General features: G+C 40.9%; 1 protein-coding gene across 16 annotated transcripts in view; it reads right to left on the bottom strand.

Annotated features, from left to right (window-relative positions):
* Window positions 1–18,764, bottom strand: part of CDC42BPA (CDC42 binding protein kinase alpha) — a 322,044-nt gene that overhangs the window by 47,472 nt on the left and 255,808 nt on the right. For 6 of the 16 annotated variants that reach the window (XM_078441187.2, XM_078441184.2, XM_078441179.2 and 3 more), the window contains 3 exons: window positions 18,192–18,268; window positions 17,077–17,124; window positions 10,522–10,560 (listed from right to left, as the gene is read on the bottom strand). In XM_078441187.2, coding sequence (XP_078297313.1) covers window positions 10,522–10,560; window positions 17,077–17,124; window positions 18,192–18,268 — 164 coding nt within the window. Of the gene's footprint in view, window positions 1–3,852; window positions 3,958–10,521; window positions 10,561–17,076; window positions 17,125–18,191; window positions 18,269–18,764 lie in introns of all 16 variants that reach the window. The other 10 variants (XM_078441190.2, XM_078441188.2, XM_078441182.2 and 7 more) reach the window with 6 other exon arrangements.

Genomic DNA, 18,764 nt, shown 5'->3' on the forward strand with positions numbered 1-18,764 from the left:
CAAAAACATCACAGCATGTAGTCTACATAAAAAATGAGGATATTAATTTTTGAGTTCATCTGAATATGCCCCCATTAATTCTTAAAAGTTCCTGAGTTTTTTAAAGCAGGATTTATAATCAAAATATTTAGAAGTCTTTTAACTTCTAACTTCTATATACAGAATGTATGTTACATATATGGAACACAATTCACTGGATTTGTGTTTAAGTGTGTGTGTGTGCGTGTGCATGTGTGCACGTGTGTGTAGAATGAGGAAGTGAGGAAGAGAGAAAGAGCGAGAGAGAGAGAATGATTAATGGGATTTTGTGCAGAAATCAATTTCCAAAGAAGGAAGCTAGACTGTTTAATATTATTGGAATTCAGAACTTAACATGCAAATTTAAAAGTTAAAAGTCATATCTTTATTCTACAGGCATTAGTGTAAGATATTTCTTTTAATGAAAGGAACCAGTGATTTTACTGGAAAAGAGACATCACTTAATTAGCGAAGTTTAAAAAAAAAGGCACAAAGAATTACTTTAGGATGCGAAGCAAGCAGGCAAGAGGAAAAAGCTAGCTTTGAACAAAGTTACAGAATATTTTAAAACGTTAAGACAAAAATGGATGGTCTTTGTCTTTGTTACTATATAAACCGAATATTTTATATGCTTTATAACCTTAGAATGGAATTGAGTTTCTCAGAATTTTCTGCTTAATTGTGAGGTTACCTTTAAATTTAATTTACCTTTAAATAGCTTGAAAAAGTTTTCAACCCTATTTATAAATTAATGCCGAAAAAGGTAAACATGAGAAGTAAAAGAGCAACACTGAATACCTATGTGAAAGTTAATAAAAAACAACAGGAAACAAAATTGACATTAGAATTTACACAGAAAATCTCAGAGAAGTTTTGAATAAAAAGGAATGAAGTAAGGGTGTTGGAGACAAGATTAACAGAGTTCACAAAGACCAGCAATGCCAAATAAAAATACTATTTGGGAAAGATCCCATTCTTCAAGGTACCTATGCCTAGGAACAAATCTAACAAGCAATCTGAAGTCAACTAATAAAGAAAAAAAATGAAACTTTATTGAAGGATATAAAAGAGTATCTAAATGATATGTATATATCATGTTCACAGACGGAAAGACCCAACCACAAAGATGTCAATTCTCCTCAGATGAATCTATAAATTCAACGCAATTAATCAAAAGCCCCATATGGAATCTGACAAGCTGATCACAAAAGTCATATGTAAAACTAAAGGGTGAAAAAAAGAAAATGAAAAAGAATAAGGTGGGTGGGAGTGGTCAATCACACCAGGTGAATTACTTCAGGCTTATCGTAATCAAGATAATGTGATGCTGGTGCAGGAACAGACCAAAAAAACAAAACAAACAAACAAAAAACCCCAAAAAACAAAAAACAAAACCAGAAGAAGAGAATAAAGAACCCCCAAACAGATCCATTTATATAAAGCAGAAAGAGTTTTACAAATCAATGAGGGAAATATAAGAGAATTAGTTGTTCATATGAGAAAAACAGATTTATTTATTTAAAGTTTATTTTGAGAAAGACAGAGAGAGAGAGAGAGAGAGAGAGAGAGAGAGAAGGAACAAGAGGGGGAGGGGCAGACAGGGAAGGAGAGAGAATCTCAAGCAGGCTCCGTGCTGTCAGTGCAGAACCAGATGCAGGGCTCGATCTCACAAACCGTGAGATCATGATCTGAGCCAAAATGAAGAGTAGGATACTTAACTGACTGAGCCACCCAGGCACCCCTGAGAAAAATGGATTTAGAACCCCATTTCACATAATTTGTAACAACCAATTTCAGCTTAAGGTCTTAAACATGTAAAATAAAAAAATTTAAACTTTCAGGAAAAATATGGAAGAAAACTTTTATAAATGCTGCATAGGGCAGAACTGCTTTAGAAATGCATGAAAAAAACAGGAGTCATAGAGGAGATGATTGATATATATATATAAGACTACTTTAAAATAAACACTGTTGCAAGACAAAAAGATACCAAATAAAATTATAAAATAAGCTACAGATGGGAAGAAAGTATTTGCAGTGCATATAAGCCAGCTAAGGATTAGTATCCAGATTATATAAAGAACAGTTACAAAACAAAAGAAACAATTCAATGGAAAAACAGACAAAAGACATACAGGCAAATCACCAGTGGTCAATAAACATACAAAAGGATGCTGAGTTAACACTAAGATCAGAGAAATGCAAATTAAAAATCCCACTCCATACCCATCAAATTGGCAAAAGTTAATGTGTGACAGTACCAAGGGTTGGTGAAGATGTGGGAAAATGGGGAACTCTCATACACTGCTGGTGGGAGTGAAAATTGGTTCAACCACTGTGGAAAATAATTTGGCAAAATCTAGTTAAAGTTGAGAATGCACATACCATACAATCCAATAATTCAACTCCCAGGTACATAGCTAATCACACTCTGCACACACAAAAGCAGACAGCTATTAGAATGTTCACTTTAGCACTGATTATGACAACAAAAATTGGAAACAGATATCCAATAATACGACATCATTAAATAGCCCAAATTTCCAACAACAGGAGGATGCATACATGGTTGTGGTATATTCATACAACAAAATATGACGTAACGGTTGTAACGAGTGGACTAAATGGACACGTATCTGCAGGAGGAAAGTTCAAAAGCATCACGTTGAATGAAAGCGGTTACAGGAAGATACAGATAACCTGTGTGTAAAACATAAACGTAAAGCAAATGTTATCAGGTGTGATTGCTGTCTACAGATGAAGTAAAACGTAAAACTGAAGAAGAGAAAGTACATCAATGGCAGGGTCTTTAGACGCGTCTGAGGAAGGAGGAAGGGGAACGGTACAGGGAAGGGTGTTTCAACTTTCTCTGAAAACAAATTGGCAAAGAGCAGGGCAAAAATGTCCACATCTGCTACATCTGTGGATGGTGGCCACACGGGCGTTTGCTATTCTCTCTACGCTCCAAAGATTTCAACAGTCAAAACGTATAAACTCAAAACAACGATTAAGACAAAGCAGAGCGTCATCAACTTAAGCAGTCTGCGGTCGTCGCTCGCAGGGTTGGAAAAGACCCAATTAGACTCGAACCACGGATCCCTTCATTTCAGACAGCTTTCCCAGGTGGGCCATCTGCTCCCGGCTCCAGAGACGACACGGGAAACAAAGGGGCGGCGGCAGCACTGTGCGCAGAGCGGACGACCTGAGCCGCACCCACTGAGGCACAACGCCCTTCCGACTCGTTGAGACAATGACCTCTGCTGAGAAAAGTGGCCAGCCGGCTGTTTGAAAGCATTCACGTGGGGTGCAGAACAACACTGGTGTGGTGGTCGTGGTGGTTTGGTGTACCGCAAGGCAGGGGACGGCCGAATGCCTACTGCTGACGGGCAGTTAGAGTAAACTGTTCAGCGGCCGGCAATGGCAATTTTAATTTTAAGCTCTACTTTGCGGCAGTTACACATATCTTTTTAGATCAGAAGAGTTAAAATCTGAGAATGGCACCTGACACAGCTGTGTGCCTCCAAGGTTTGTATCTGATAATCCCGAGATTTAGAGAACCCCGCCCTCTGCTCCACAGTCCTCTACTTCAGATACAGACTACCTTTCTAATGAAATAAATGTTTGTCTGTTTTAGGTTGAACTTGGGGGGGGACAATTTTCTGCTTTTGTTTTACGGTCCTATTTACATTATAATAATAATGCAATGCTCTCCAGTAGACCGTGACTTATTACAGAATATATTTGAGTCAAACAAGAGTCGGCTTTCACTTGTTTCTCGATTCCCTCTTTCTGACAAGTGACAAGCTGGAGAGCGGGGCTACCCCGGGGAGGCACCTTAGCTGGCTCAGCTTCGCAAGAAGTGGGAGGACATGTGGACCTTGACTGGATGCAAACCCGGACGCTCGGATTCCGCACACACGTGTTCTCAACGGGATCAGTCTAGGAGAAGTCAGGAACGACAAAAACCCAAGATATCACTTTCAAACAGCGTGCAGCTCTTAGCGAATTTCCGTAAGGCACAATCACGGTACCATTTGTTGCGAAGAGAGGAAAACGCACTTCAGCCTGAACGTTCACCTCCGGGAAGCGTCATTCCACAAAAGCAGGACCGCTCGCTTTACCGTAAACAGAGGGAAAGATGACCACAGGTACCTCCATGCTGCAGTCCTCACTGCCGACCTCTCACTCTGCGTGCCGGTCTCTACTCTACGTTCGTGTTTCACAAAATAAATCTCCCACAAGTGCAGAGGACTTCACAGAGGTATGTCCTGCAGGTTCGAGATAATTCTGTCCTTTGTAAGAACGAGATCTGGGCCACTACCAGGCATCACTTGCAGGCAGAAGAAACGGACTTATCAGCTTTGTGTCTGTCACTGCAGGCGACTCCGCCCTCTTATTCTGCGGCAGAACTGCCAGCGCTCACACTCAGCTGCACCCTTTTAACCGAACGTTTTTAGAGACTCCAAAGACGTTGGGTTAAAACTGAGCATTAAAGACTGAGCATACTGATCAATGACTGGTTCTGTCTGGCAATTTTCAAAATGACCAGGATCGTGTGTTTAAAGTGAAAAGGCGAGGAAAGCAATTTGGAAAAGAGGTTAGGGGAATTTGTTTCAAAGGTGCTGTAAGCAAGGACAATGCTTAGATCAGAAGTGACAAGTCAATAAAGAGAACAGTCAGCTTAAAGACCGTACATACGTACTTCACAGCTGGGAAAGCACTTCAATATTTTAAAAACTGGAGCACTCGGACTGAAGCATACCGGCCGCGCCCCAGCTCGGAGCGGGCGATGCGGTCAATTTCAGAAAGCTCGTGCAGCTTACGAAGTGGGAGACCCAGGCCTGAATCCCACCCTTGCCTTCAAATTCTGTGTTCTTTCTGTTGTACCAGAGGCACCTCCACTCAAGGCTTTAATGATCATGGAGCCTGAGTTACATCATCTTTTTCTCCTGCCAGTGAACTCTGACCAGGAAGAGGGGAGTAAAGAAAGAAGAAAAGGACAGTCTTGGACGATTTCTGCCCAGTTCACAAATTTGCTCAGGGACAGGCATGGGGAAGGTGTTCCATTCAAATCATTTATCTGGAGTATAAACCTGGGCTGGAAATAAGGCAGAAAGGTCCCACTTTCTGAAAATCTCCTCCTGCTAGTTTCCGTAAGATTATGTAATGGCAAGCTGAGTAAGAGTCCACGGGGGAAAGGGTTCAACGAACACGGACCAGATACGCAAACAGTACTGGTGCACACAGCCCGATGTGGGGCTCGAACTCACGAAACCGTGAGATCATGACTTGAGCTGAAGGCAAGAGTCGGACACTTAACCGACGGAGCCCTCCAGGTGCCCCTGTCATAAAGTTCCAAAGAAATGTCTGAGTAGGGGCTTTGCTAAGTACGAAGAACTGAGTCATCTTAAGAAAGCGGAAGCTTCTGGCCGGTCACACAAAAGCGTGACTGGAAGACCGGAGCCGAGGCCCCGTACGAAGGACAAAGCTGCCGACGAACGGGGCTGACCAGCTAACACAGTGGCTTCCTACCTGGGAGGGCAGTGGCTTTAAGCCGGTGCCAGTGCGAGGAGGGCGGGAGCCGGCTTTCAGGGGTCCCGGCGGCAGGGGGAGCAGGCCTGACGGCTGCGGCCAGGGGCTGGGCAGGCGGCTTTGTTACTTACACTTTCCTGCGCCGGGATCGGGGAGGCGTACGTCGCAGAAGTCATCACGCCTAAAAAACCATCCCCCTGCCTCCGCCCACATTGGTCACTGAAACATTTACCATCATGTTTCACGACCCTGTGGAAATGTGACACTGACGGTGTGATACTGAACAAAGGGAAAATGACGCCTTCGGGGTTTCATCCGTGATGACAGAAATTAGTGACTCTGATGGGAACTCTAGAGGCTTCAAATACATACCTCTTGGCCCCTCTTTAGAATCACTGTCACTTATAAAAAGTCTTTTTCTCCTCACAGTTTTTACTCATAAATAAAAAAGAAAACCACAGGAATGAGGACAGATTTTAAAATGATTTTCTTAGCTGCAGGAGGTAAAAACTGGTTATTCAAAAGAGGAAACGTTTAGACTTAAAACCTAACCCAATACCAATTCTAATAACATAGAATAATGAAAATTACCAAACTTTTTGGAACTATATGCTCTTAAAATAAAACTAAATTCCAGAGATTAAACAAAATCAAGGTAGTTCTTATTTTAAAAAAATTTAAAATAAGTAAACATATTTGAGTAATATTTTGAGATGGCATTGAGTATATTTATAAAAGTTGAGCTATACCATTTACGATGATACTCTTACTTTTTAAAACACGTGAATGTATAAGTGAAGCTTAAAAATTACCACTTTATTTTTCAAAAGTGTGTTTCTTAGGAAAGACAAGGAACAAAGTTTGGTACAGAAGAATAAACTCGTGGCAATAATGTTTTCGATATTAAACTAAGAAAAAACTTTCCCAGATCTTCTAAAAGGTGTTGGAAGCAAATACCTGTTAGATTAACAGATTTAAATATTTCATTTCCTTTCTGCATTACTGCCAATGTAAACAGTATCTCAAAAGAGGTTTAACAGTAAGAATAAGAAAAACGTAATACCACTTACATATTTTCTACATCAAAGTGTTCATCAACACCAACAGGACTGGTTTCTCAAGATGCTAATTTTATCTGTAACTACAAGCTTACCAACACACTTATAGTTAATGATTCTACCCACTAAAAAGCAATTGATTTTATTAAACCTTCAGAATACTCAATAACTAGAAGGCAGACTTTGCAGATAGCCTAAAATTAATTTGATAATTAACTGGCAATGATTCACATAGAACGTGGAGGCAAAGCAACTGATTGACAGCACATCAACTGTGCTTATCTTCTGAGCCATTATCATGGTTATAACACAATCATTAGTAATATACTTAAATCGTGGAAGTTAAACTCTCTGTGTTTTGAAAAACTGGATAGCATTCAATGTAAGCAATGACTTGAATTCATAATTCAGGAAAAGCTGATAAGTATGATACACACCAATAGCAGAGATCTCATAATTCGTTAATCGGGTAAATGGTTGTAGAAGGAATGATAAAAAGGAGAAAATTGCAAAAACAATAAATAGCTAATATTTATTGGATAGCACCTTCTGATATTATCTGGAGAAAGATCTTGGAAACAAATCTTAATAGTATAAGCCATTCACTCAATATTTCTAAGCTGCAATCTACTGTGAAAACATGAGGGATGTCTTTACATAAATGTGATTTTTTTTTCCTATTGTTTTGGTTACCTAATTCTCTTTTCTAAGTAAACACACTTCCAGGAGTTATTCTGAGGAGCAGGCAATAGAAACATCTACTATATCCAATGTAATTTTTGCCTATTGCCTTACCGTTTGGGGAAAAAAAGGAAAACGGAATGAGTTATCAGAGGTATCATCCACGATACATAACACTGCCATGTAAAAAGTCCATAATGTTTCCTGAATCTGTTAGGATTTCCCTCCTGAATGATCAACAAAATGTATTGTTAGAGCAGTGCAGTCAAACAGAAAAGTTTTTTCCTCTCCTAGGATCAGATCTGATTTTTTAGGTGAAGTCTTCAAGTTACGCAGTATGGTTTTCTGATAAATAATAAAAACCACTAAAACGACTCATCCTATTTATCAATGGGCCTTTTCTACTCCAAAATAATTACAGATTTGAACAGATACAAAAAGCAAAACATTCCCATAAGAAACCTGGTTTTAAAGTAAAATATACCAAGGTTTGATATGGATTTGATCTAGATTAAAAAAAAAAAAAAAGCTTACATCTAACATTTTGTTTTGCATTAGTAAATATAAAACTCTAAGAAAATTAAAACTCTAAGAAAAAACCCCCATTATCATCATCCTTTAAGCTAGAAGTATTTTGGAAACAAAGTGGCAAGTAAGCCAATTTTTTTGTATTCAGAAACACTTTATAACCTCAAACTTTCAACGATGTAATTATTTCTGTTAATTGAACTTATGATAAAAACAGTATTACGGAAATAATAGATAATTTGGGAAACAGCAAATATAATATTTTATCATCCTAAAGCAAATAATAAATTACTCAAGGTTATGACAAGTAAGTGCAATCTTACTAATTACAAACAATATAACTTGGTACTCAATGAAAATTTCTCATTATTTTCCATATATTGATTTGAAGATCTACTCTGGAGACTTTACAAATGTTTTCAGAAAATAGAAAGTTCAGCTACGTGTTATTTAAAATCTCTGTTCTAAACTCGGAAGGAATACTCTAAAATTCAGTGCTTCTATTAATGAAAACACTGTGGACCTTTCCATTAACCACTTACATTCAGGCATTAACAATAGTATTCGTAACCAATCTTTCTTATACTATGCTTAATTGAATAGCACCATTTATAAAGAATGGGACTTTCCAGCACACTGGACATAAAAGTCCAGTAAACCTTAAATTGTAATACCTCACTTATATGACATTTAACAGTCACTTAAAGAATTTTAAATTTATAAAAGTATTACATATTGCTTGTCTAAAAACACAGGCTATAACAAAATTGTACGTCACTGTTAGATTCAAGGTCACTGTTAGGAATGGTAACGACCTGCGTCCCTTCTGCAATGCGCCGCCGTTTCCCAGGGCCACTGGGCCCCTCACTGTACCGCCATGATGCTTCTATGGATCTGCTGAGTAGCTGGTAATTCTTCACTCAGCTCCCTCCAAGACATCAGCACTTTTCAGAGAGGTTTTTTTTTTTTTTTTTTTAATTTGACAGATACATAACCAAGGAAAAACTGCAGAAATCCTGGGAAGCAGATTACCAAGCCTATCACATCTGCATTTAAAAAATCACACAGAAACAGTCAGTGGGCTCTAGTCAGTGCGGCTTATTCACATCCTGTAAGATGAAGACAGAAACTGAACAGGAGGAACCCTGTAACAGCTATTTCCCTCAGAAGTTTCTCCCTATTCCAAGACTCACAGAAGTGTTCTGGGTCAGGGCCCCTAGAAGGCTGCAAGGCAAGTGAGATACAATCTATATTTAACCAGCGAATAAAATCTCTCTGAACTGTAACCATGTTAAAGAAAAACCAGTTAAAAATTTAGTCAAGTCACAGGCTGATGATTTGAACCTAATATCGTTGGGCACACAATATTGTGGTCTTCCTTTCTAGAGGTTATACGATATACTTAACACATATTCAAAGGTTGATCTGATAAATCCAAGCACCCAACGGTTTTAACCCTATAAATGTCAGGATAATAAAAAAAAAATCGGTTGAACCAGCAATCTCTTCGAAGACTTCACTGATCACTGGAGTACTAGTTGAAGTCATACTGGCCGCCTCACTGGTATCCGAACTGCTTATTCATTATTAAGCAGTAGTTTGGAAACATGTGCTCTAGGAGGGTTAATTGAGCCACCCTACTATTTCCCGCGTTCTCCATAAACCAGAGAATTCCATGATCTAGCTCTTTCCAAGTCCAAGAATTCTCAAGAATTTTGGATTTAAGGTGCTGACCAATACCAACGATTATGAAGCCGATGACAGGTTTCAAAACTTCCACCTATGACAGGCATTCCTTTTTAATGTTACTATTTTACATCGCATATGAAAAACAGAGCAAACATCAGCCAGCCCACTGCTTTTCAACTAGGGAGTGTGTGTGTTGTGCATAATGACACTGGGGTGGATGCTGATTTAGGGAAATTGAGACCTTTCTACAAATACATCCCCCACTCTGGGCATGTCAGAATCGTGCTGGATAGAGGTAGTGCCCTAGCCCATTTAATCCTGACAAACCCTGACCTAGCCTTAGTACAGGATGATGCTGACTGTTGGTTACCAATACATATATAAAGAATGTCACGATATTTTTAAAAATCTTGGAGCTACCTTAGAATATAAACAATTAACTACCAACATTAAGGCTTCAAATCTATAAATGTATTTAGGGACATTCCTTTGAACTACAAAAAAATCTATCAAAGATTTCTGCTGAACGGATTTACGTCAAACTATAGCCAATAAGATCTATAACTTGCCCCAAATTCGTTTGACTTTTGCATAATATGAATTGTCAAGCTTTTTTCTACATAACTAAAATCTCTAGGAAATCTCCACGTATCTGCTCATATCAGATTCTTATTGAGAAACTCATTTACTCTGCAGGGGACTGATTTGGACAGCAAACTTTAGAATCACTTACTTTCCTACTAAACATGAAAAAGATACCTTATAATTTGAGTCGTTTGGTTGCCGAAATGTAGACGAACATTCCTAAAGCTTTACGGCCCAAGCCAAAGAAAGAAAAGGAAAAGAAAGAAAAGGAAAATACGGAAAGGCAAGAGCGAGAGCAGCAGCACAAAGCATGCAGCGGAGGTAAGAGCACATCACGGGGACGTGAGCGTGTTCTGCAACCACAGGCAAAAAGGGTGAGAGACAGGGAGGAGGGCGTGGGGTGGGGACACACGGTGCAGTGGTTTCTTACACGTCTGCCTTTGCTAGCTGGAGTGCAGGATGGAGAGCGCTTCAACAAAGAAAGGAGAATACTACACGTTACAAATACACACGACTCTCGATGGCTCCCGCCGTATTAACAGACAAAGTCTATCAACATACACAGAGAGACACATTTTCTGATAGGTTCAAAGTACATTTGTTTTCAGGAAAAACTGCAGGATAGGACAGCGGAGAAACGGCTGCTCGGACTCGGGCTAAGATGACAATAACGCTTTTGCTGGACCCCGCGCAGTGACCCACGCAATGGTGCTCCAGCGAGCGAGGGACAATCTCCTTCCTGTGGAGGTTTGGAAGTAGCAACTGGAAACAGGAGAACGAAAAGGAGCCAAATAATTCTGACTGAGCGCCAGTTAGCACTTAATAAAATATTTCACGGGCCGGTCTTTTCCCTACCAAACTCTTACTGTTTTCAAAGATGATTCTTTCCAATGGTAAGAGCTAAATCAGGCCTTTGGAATCACTGACCGTGAATGAAAACAACAACAGTTACTTCAACGATACCACCCGCCTTGACTGGATATTAGGCTTAAGTCAAAAGGGACTGTCACCTTTCTGACATTGAAGATTCAGTGATTAGGGAAAAACAGCAAGAACAATAAGCAGGTAGTAACCGCATCAGAACAGTCCCAAGCCTCTGGAACTTTGGGATGTGCAAAGAGCAGAGCTTCACACACATAAACCATCTCTACCTCTGGCAACTCCCTATATTCAACCGAACCTAACATTTCCTGAGGTTTTGCAACGGGTCAGGTATTTACAAGGTGGGGAAGACCCCAGGCCCCCAACAGTGGGCCTCACGTGGTAGCTGAGGTTTGCTGCACAGTTTTGTGGGAGGCCGGAGGCGGGACGTACAGGATTTGCATGGGGGCCTAGAGGAGGGAGTTTACAAACGGAGTCTATGGGAGCCACAGAAGATTCCAGAGAAAACTTGGAAGGGTAAGAAGATCATTCCGGATTACCGGTATTATCTGTACAACTCTGGCAGATCGCTAAACAGGAACTATTATTTCTTTCTAGGAAATGGGAAGGGGGCTGACTTGAACACCGTGTCCTGAAGAGTTAACGGTGAACCGGGATTAGAAGGCCTGCAGATTCCTAAGCAATTTGTGTTTCTTCGTCCAGTGTGTAACCAGCACACCTTCCTCTTGGACTCCGTGGACCATACTCATCTATCCGTGGGGACCCCACTCAGGCACTGGTTCCTTCAGAAAGCCTTTCTGCAGCCGCCTGGCTCAGTCAGGTATCTCTCCTTTATACTCCTATGATATACAGTCCATATCTTTTATTAGTGTGATTTTCCCAATCGTGTTATAATTATTGATTTACACATGTGGTTTTTCCATCAGACTCGGATTCTTCAGGGCAAGAAACGTTGTAACATGCTTATCGTAATAAAGCCTATCAATTTAAAAATCCTTAATAAGTACTGAATGAATCCTTCTGAAATGCTGCAATACTTAACTGAAATATTTCTTACGGCACCTGTCACTTTCGACATGGCGTAGCACGTAACCATGGATTTATTTATTTTTTCTAACAAGATGATAAGCATTTCGCGGCCTACGTCTCCATCTGCTACGTCTTAGGAGCTACCACCGTGCAAGGATTAACACAGAGAATCCTTGACTTTCTGGCTATCTTTCTACACTTCTAGAGCAGAGTTGGGAGTGTGCCGAATCCGTGAAAAAATGCATGACTAGTTCAAAGTACACACATTGCCACCATACTAAAAACAAGTCAAAACGTCTCTCAAAACCACCTCTGCGTATGAAGGACAACACCTGGTCTCAGCTGGCACTGTATAAAGCTAATAATGATACTAAATCATAGTGATAATGTTCTCCCCAAAGTGTCTACCTAGAAACCAGACAGCTGTTTTTCTGTTTTCAACAAGAAGGGGAAATTAGGCCGCTTCCTGATGATACAATTACAGGAACACACACTACACTCTCTCTTCTACACGCTGACACACAACCACGGTTTTGTACAAACAGTGGAACTGGTCTCACAGCCCGGGAGAAGCCAGTACGTTGCCTTCATCTGTAATCATATACCCTTTAAAACTATGCCTTTTCTACCTAGGTCTCTCGGTCGCCACCGTAATGCTCAGGCTGATCGCAGAAGGAGGCACACAAGCAGAAACCAAAAGAAGTACTTTATCTGATAGACACGGATTTGGCAAATAGCTTCTAAGATTCAGTTAATGAATTCCAAAGGTCTTCTTAAACAGGAGAGTGAAGAGTGAAAGTCTGGGTGGTCATGGGTGTTTCCCTCTAGACGGCCTCAATGTATGAGAATATAATACAGATCTTGTATATATAATTAAGATAGAATCCTGCCTAAATGAGAGAAGGGCTGCATATGACAATCTCCTGAAACGTGAGTTTCAAGTTGGGTTGTATTTAACATGTAGATGGAAGTTTTGTAAAAAAAAAAAAAAAAAAAAAGAATTGAAGGAGGAAATATCAGAAATGCCATAATTTCTCAGCAGGATCTACACCTAGTGTGGGTCGTAGGATGAAAAGATCTTTATAATGTATGTTTTAAAATTCTGTCTTCCACAGATTCTCATGGATGATCGACTTGCCCCAGATCCAGCTGACACAATGCTGCAAAGCCTCAGATTTCTGTGACTGGTGATGACAGAACATAAAAGAAGCCAGGGGAGAGACAAGAGATCTCTACAGGGAAGCGATGAATGAAGGAAGCTAGGAGCCGGGACTGAAATTAAATAGTTCAGGACATCGTAGCAAGTTTTTAATATGAGGCCAAAACGAGGAGTAGGAGAACTAGCTTGTCAATACTCTCCGACTGCTGGCTTCTCGGAATTGGCCAGGATACAAGAAAACAGGGTTTGTGAGGATCAGACAGTTGGACCAATGGTACTAACTCTATTCCTTTATGTCTGACCTTTAATTCCTTGGTCTACTCTTTCCTCAGCACACTAGAGTTAAGACAGCATCCAAAAAGCAAGTTGGCAAATTCTCATTTGCCAGGTAAATGGGCAATTCCCATTTTTGTGTGTGAACTTGGCCCAAATGAACAGAGTGTAGAATCGTAATTTAATAAAACTCAAAACCTACCTGGCACAGACTTAATAAATGACAATCTGTTTACCAAATACAACAAGTGGTTCATTTAGATGACCATAATTAGCATTACCTTTAATACAGTCAAGCCAAGTATTATCTTTGGTTCCTTTGAAAAGAAGAAAATGAACTGACCAGGATGGGAAGTCTGTAAGTGTGGTCTGGTCATCCCTGGACTTCTTGCCCCTGGGATGCAGGGAACAGATGAGGGAAAGGTCAAACTGCCGAGCTCCACCTGTCCCTCACCCTGTTCGGGACCTGGAGGCTGGGCCAGTATGGAGTCACCCCAGGCAGTCTAGGACTGGGGTGTGGGGTTGGGAGAAAAGATGAGGCTACCCTGCGGTCACTGGTGTCTCACCACACGTGGGAATGCCTGACCCGAGAGACAAAGTGGTCAGAGTGACGTCAGTTTCTTTTAACACGAATTAACCCCCCTTCTATCTGCCCTCAATAGTGTCGTACCCCGTTGCCACTAATTCCCTATTCCCCCAAAGACTGAGAGTCCAGAAACTTCCCTAATGGGACAGCAGACCGCCCACTTTACTAATGGGAGAAGGCGGTGATAAATGGTGGCCAGAAGCATGGACTGAATATATCCCAAGTTCTTTTCTCTTTCAGAAGAAGTTCATGATTATGCACGTAGGAAAGCCCAACCACCTGAGTTCTCCTGAGTCACAAAAGCAGGTGCTTCACCCGAATCAGAGGGAAGGAAGGAACCTCCGTACACTTCTCCGCCGTCAAGGCCGCGCTTGCTGGAAACTGTACGCGTAGCAAGACCTGTGTAAACGGTGCAACTTAAAAGGAAACTGCTCCGAGTGTGCCCAGATTCTAGCATTCGCTTGCATTTTGAACTTAAGGAAGTCAAAGGTGATTCTGGAGGCGGGGAGGGGCCGGTGGTTTGGTTCTAAAAAACCAGAGGGCAGAACGAGGTCGCTAGGCCTCGGCGAGCAGACGAGGAGGTCGATGGCGTGCGGAGGCCAAAGAAAACTTGCTTTCTGCAATCCTGCTCCACCTCAGCTTTATCCCTTCCTAAACCCACGAGTTCCTGCCTGCGATTCAAATTCGGGGTCCGCGGCGTGCCCGGCTTCCCTTCTGCAGCAATGAGGCCGACGCCAGAGAAGAAGGACGCGAGGGTGAGTCGCGCGGGGTGGCTGAGGGTTAGAGTCTGCTCCCTGTCGGGGGCGGCCCCGCACAACACTCCGAGGAGCATGGGCACAAAGATCACAATTCACTCTGTTCCTTAAGATCCCAAATGCCGAAGAGAACTGAAGCTTCACGCCTCGCGTCTCGGCTGCTGAGCGCAAGCGTGCCAAGGACTGGACGCCGGTTTTCAAAAATCTCATCCTCCCACGGCCTCAAGGGTGAACGGAATGAGGACTCTGGGAAGAGCGGTCGTATTCATCAACCAGAAAGAGCCTCCGGCCATAGAATATGAAGAAGACAAACTACGTTTGAAAATGGGAGCTGACTGCTGGCCTTGTCCCTGACGTGTAAAAATCACCGCGCAGCGGTGACCTTACTTGACGACTCAGGGGGAAGGTGCGGTGACCCGCGCGGGTGGGGGTGGAAAGGTGGTTAGAGGGCTAAAGGCGACATTCAGGCGACAACGGACTCCTGGACAAGAAAGGAAGCTAAAGGAACTCGGGAAGGGGGTGAACGGCCTATGACGAGTAAGGCAACAGCAGGGCGAGGGCCTCATGTTCGCTGTTCCCTTAAGTCCTCAAACCACCTACGAGTCGGTACCGCTGTTATTACCCCTGTTCTTCTGACCAGCAGACTGGGGCGCAGAGAGGTTGGGTAACTTGCTCCCAGCCACACACCTGGAAGGTGGTGGAGGCAGGATTGGGGCCACCTTACGTGCTTACCCAGTAAGCGGGAAGGGGAACCTCGGGAGCAGAGACCATGCTTTTTAAGAGCTGGCGCCTGGATCAGAAAGATTCAGCCTGTGTGAACTCAACTCCTTTTCGCTGTGTAACAGGGGTTCCTTTGTGCCGGTTTAAGACTCGGTGGTCCGTGTGAACTGAGCTCAGGCTGAGCGCCGGTGGGTGAAGGACAAGAGAGTTCTGGAGGAACGTCAAAGCGGGACGCTTCCTCACTACGGCCGGGTGGCAGCGGACAGAGCGGGGCCATGCGGGCGTCCCTGTAGCAGGCCCGTCGGCCACAGGACACCCGGGCTCCCGTGTTCTACATTCAGAGCTTTGTGTGGGAGGGGAGGGGGCGGGGAGGAGGGTTTGTTAGAAAAAGAGAAAGGAAGTGGTTTTCTAGCGGAAGGAACCATTAAAAGAATTTATTCAAACTTCCTTGTCTTTCTCTTTCAAGTGAATGATGTTTCTATGGAAATAACATCTTGAGTATTTCAGTACAAACATCCAGTAGATGGTAACATGAAATACTGTTGTACATCAAGAGAGTTCTTTTTATCACAGTGTAGAGTGAACTAGGACCGTCTCAAGAATGATGAAATAGTTTCCATTCAGAATGGAAAATAGTACACTTTGGTATGATATTTCAAAGGCAGAAAAAAAAATCAGTTAAAAAAATGTTTAAGCCTAGATCAAGAGTTTTCTTGAGTGGAAAATTATGCAAAGTACTCTTCTGAATTAAGAATTATGTTTAACAGAACACTAAAGATAAAACATAAAAATTGCCCCAGGTTTAAAAACTGGGTTCTGCGCAGAACATCTGCATCTGAACCCATTCTATTTTCCAGTTTCTAGAAAGGTTAAATGTTCAACAGGACAACAAAATGCCTTATGACAGGGATTTTTGTGCCATTTAATGTGGAACAGAGAGAACGCGGACAGGTGGCATTTCAGTAAAGAGAGTGAAGACATTAGGGACTTCTAAATGATCAAATGTACAGAATTAATTTAGGAGAGAAAATGATAATGCAGTCAATTTATAGTGCATGTAGCACATATGTTAACTAAAATCACTTTCCACATTAGAAGAGAAATTCTGTCAGCACTAAAAATTGATTTGTACTCAATTATTATGTTACAATAAAATCTACTGAAAGATTTAATACATCACTTTTTCTGATTTTATTACCAGACGTTTACTTCTAACTAACATAAAAATTAAATGGCAAAATGCTGCAAAGGGGAACGTGAAACAGAAATTGCCATGAAAAAGAAAAACGAGCACTTTTATATATTTATCCACATAGTGACAATAATCAAATAAGCATTCCAGTCTTCAGAACTGTTGCAAAGAAAGGGAATCCAGATTCCTGACGGCCAAAGCATTTTTCAAAGTACATATTCACTTCCTGATGTTTAATAAAAATAAACCCTTTGTTTCATTTCAGACAAGAAAGAAGCAAATTTTGTCTCACAAGTAAATTACCAGGTGTGATCATTCTAAAACTGAATGCATTACTAGGCAAAACTCTTCAATTCAATTCACTGATGGTTTGAAAATCAAAGACTTACGTCATCCAAAAAATCAATCAGTGAAGATGAGGAAGAAGAAAAGGAATCCTATTTAACGAATACAGCAATAAAAAAAATAGAAAATATGGATGAAGCAATTTAATAAGAACAAATAATAAATCAAAAATCTTGTAAAACAATTAAAAGGCAAATGACATTAATTCAAACAAACAAATGAGAAAAGCAGTCATTGTCACTTGCTCACGAAACTTAGAACTCCAGTAATTACTTTTAAAAGCTGATCCCTATCCCAAAGCAATGAAATACAATGCATATATTGTACCCAAAACGTAATACGGTGAAGTGCACGGCAGATCATTAATAATCAAATTAAATGAAACACTTGAGGAGTAACGGGATCTCTCTGCCTCTAATTGTTCCCACTGGAACGTAACCTCTAGGAGAGCAGGGCGAGGTCTATTTGGCCACTACTTTAACTCCGGCACCTTTAACAGTGCTCTGCACAGAGATACAAGATTATTTGTTTAATAGAGGTATAATCACTAACGTGAATTTTCTGGGACGAAAATATACTTTATGAATTTGTTTCCCCCCCCCCCCGACCCCCGCAAAGAATTTAAGCAGCAGAAAATGACAGGCATACAGTCACTATTTCATTATTATGGAATCTTCCTAACACTCTCCACGTAATACTTGTACAAAAAGTATGCCTATTGTAAACTCCTAAAAAAACTTGAATTGACTTGGAGCTAGAACCAGCACTGCTCTATCCTGAGATTGACCTTTTTCACCGTTTTTTGTTTTTTTTTTTAATTGTGGCTCTATGCTTGGGAGAAAAAACAAAAGTGTCAACATTACTTCAAAAGTTAGGATTTGTTCTGCTTTTCCTGTCTCCCGGGGGAAGGGATGAAATTTCTTTTAAATCTTGGGATGCTCATATTTAGACCTTTCTTAGATTTTTCTTACATATACATGTGATCACCATTTCCATAAGAATACAGAACATATTCCTTTCTTAATAGGCTTTTGTTTATAGAAGATTCTAGGTCCTTTTATGTGGGAAGCGATAAAACCGTTTCACCGCCAACGAATTTTAAATCACAACCTGAATTTGAAACTGACCACAAGGAATACTTGCACGGTTCAGTACTTACTTCAAGTTGATCCAGACCATCGGTAGGCGTATTCAAAAATGCCAAGAAAGAATGCTGTGAGTCTCGGTGCTCTATACCTAGAAGACAGCAGCAACTGTTTTTTAAAACTAGAACAATTTAAACTCATTCTCACGGATAACCTTTCCTGTCTGAATCTATTAAGAGCTGTTCACAAACGACCTCATTTTAAGGCTGATCAGTCCTATTAACTCTACATTTTTAAAAAAAACCGTATTAATGTTTCTTGAAATATCACTTAACAGTTGATTATTATCAGTCTCCATGACACGCTTGTTTCCTGACTTGAGTTCTCGAATTTCTTTCTTTTCCCTTAGAGTACATTATAAAAACACATTAAATCGTGGTAGGGTTGAGAGACTCTTTAAAATATGGTTCTGTTTTTTCTAAGCTAATTTATCACCAAACAAGGTTTCTGTTTTGAAACACTCTTACTGCACAGAGTATACACTAATATACATGACCTCTTACAAGAAAGTAAAGTAGTGATACAACAAATGTATTTAGTTATGAAAAATCGGTTGTCAAGGCCTCAGTCTGATTTCAGGTATTGTT

The sequence above is a fragment of the Panthera onca genome, chromosome F1 (genome assembly GCF_046562875.1).
Source record: "Panthera onca isolate mPanOnc1 chromosome F1, mPanOnc1 haplotype 2, whole genome shotgun sequence".
Lineage (NCBI taxonomy): Eukaryota > Metazoa > Chordata > Mammalia > Carnivora > Felidae > Panthera > Panthera onca.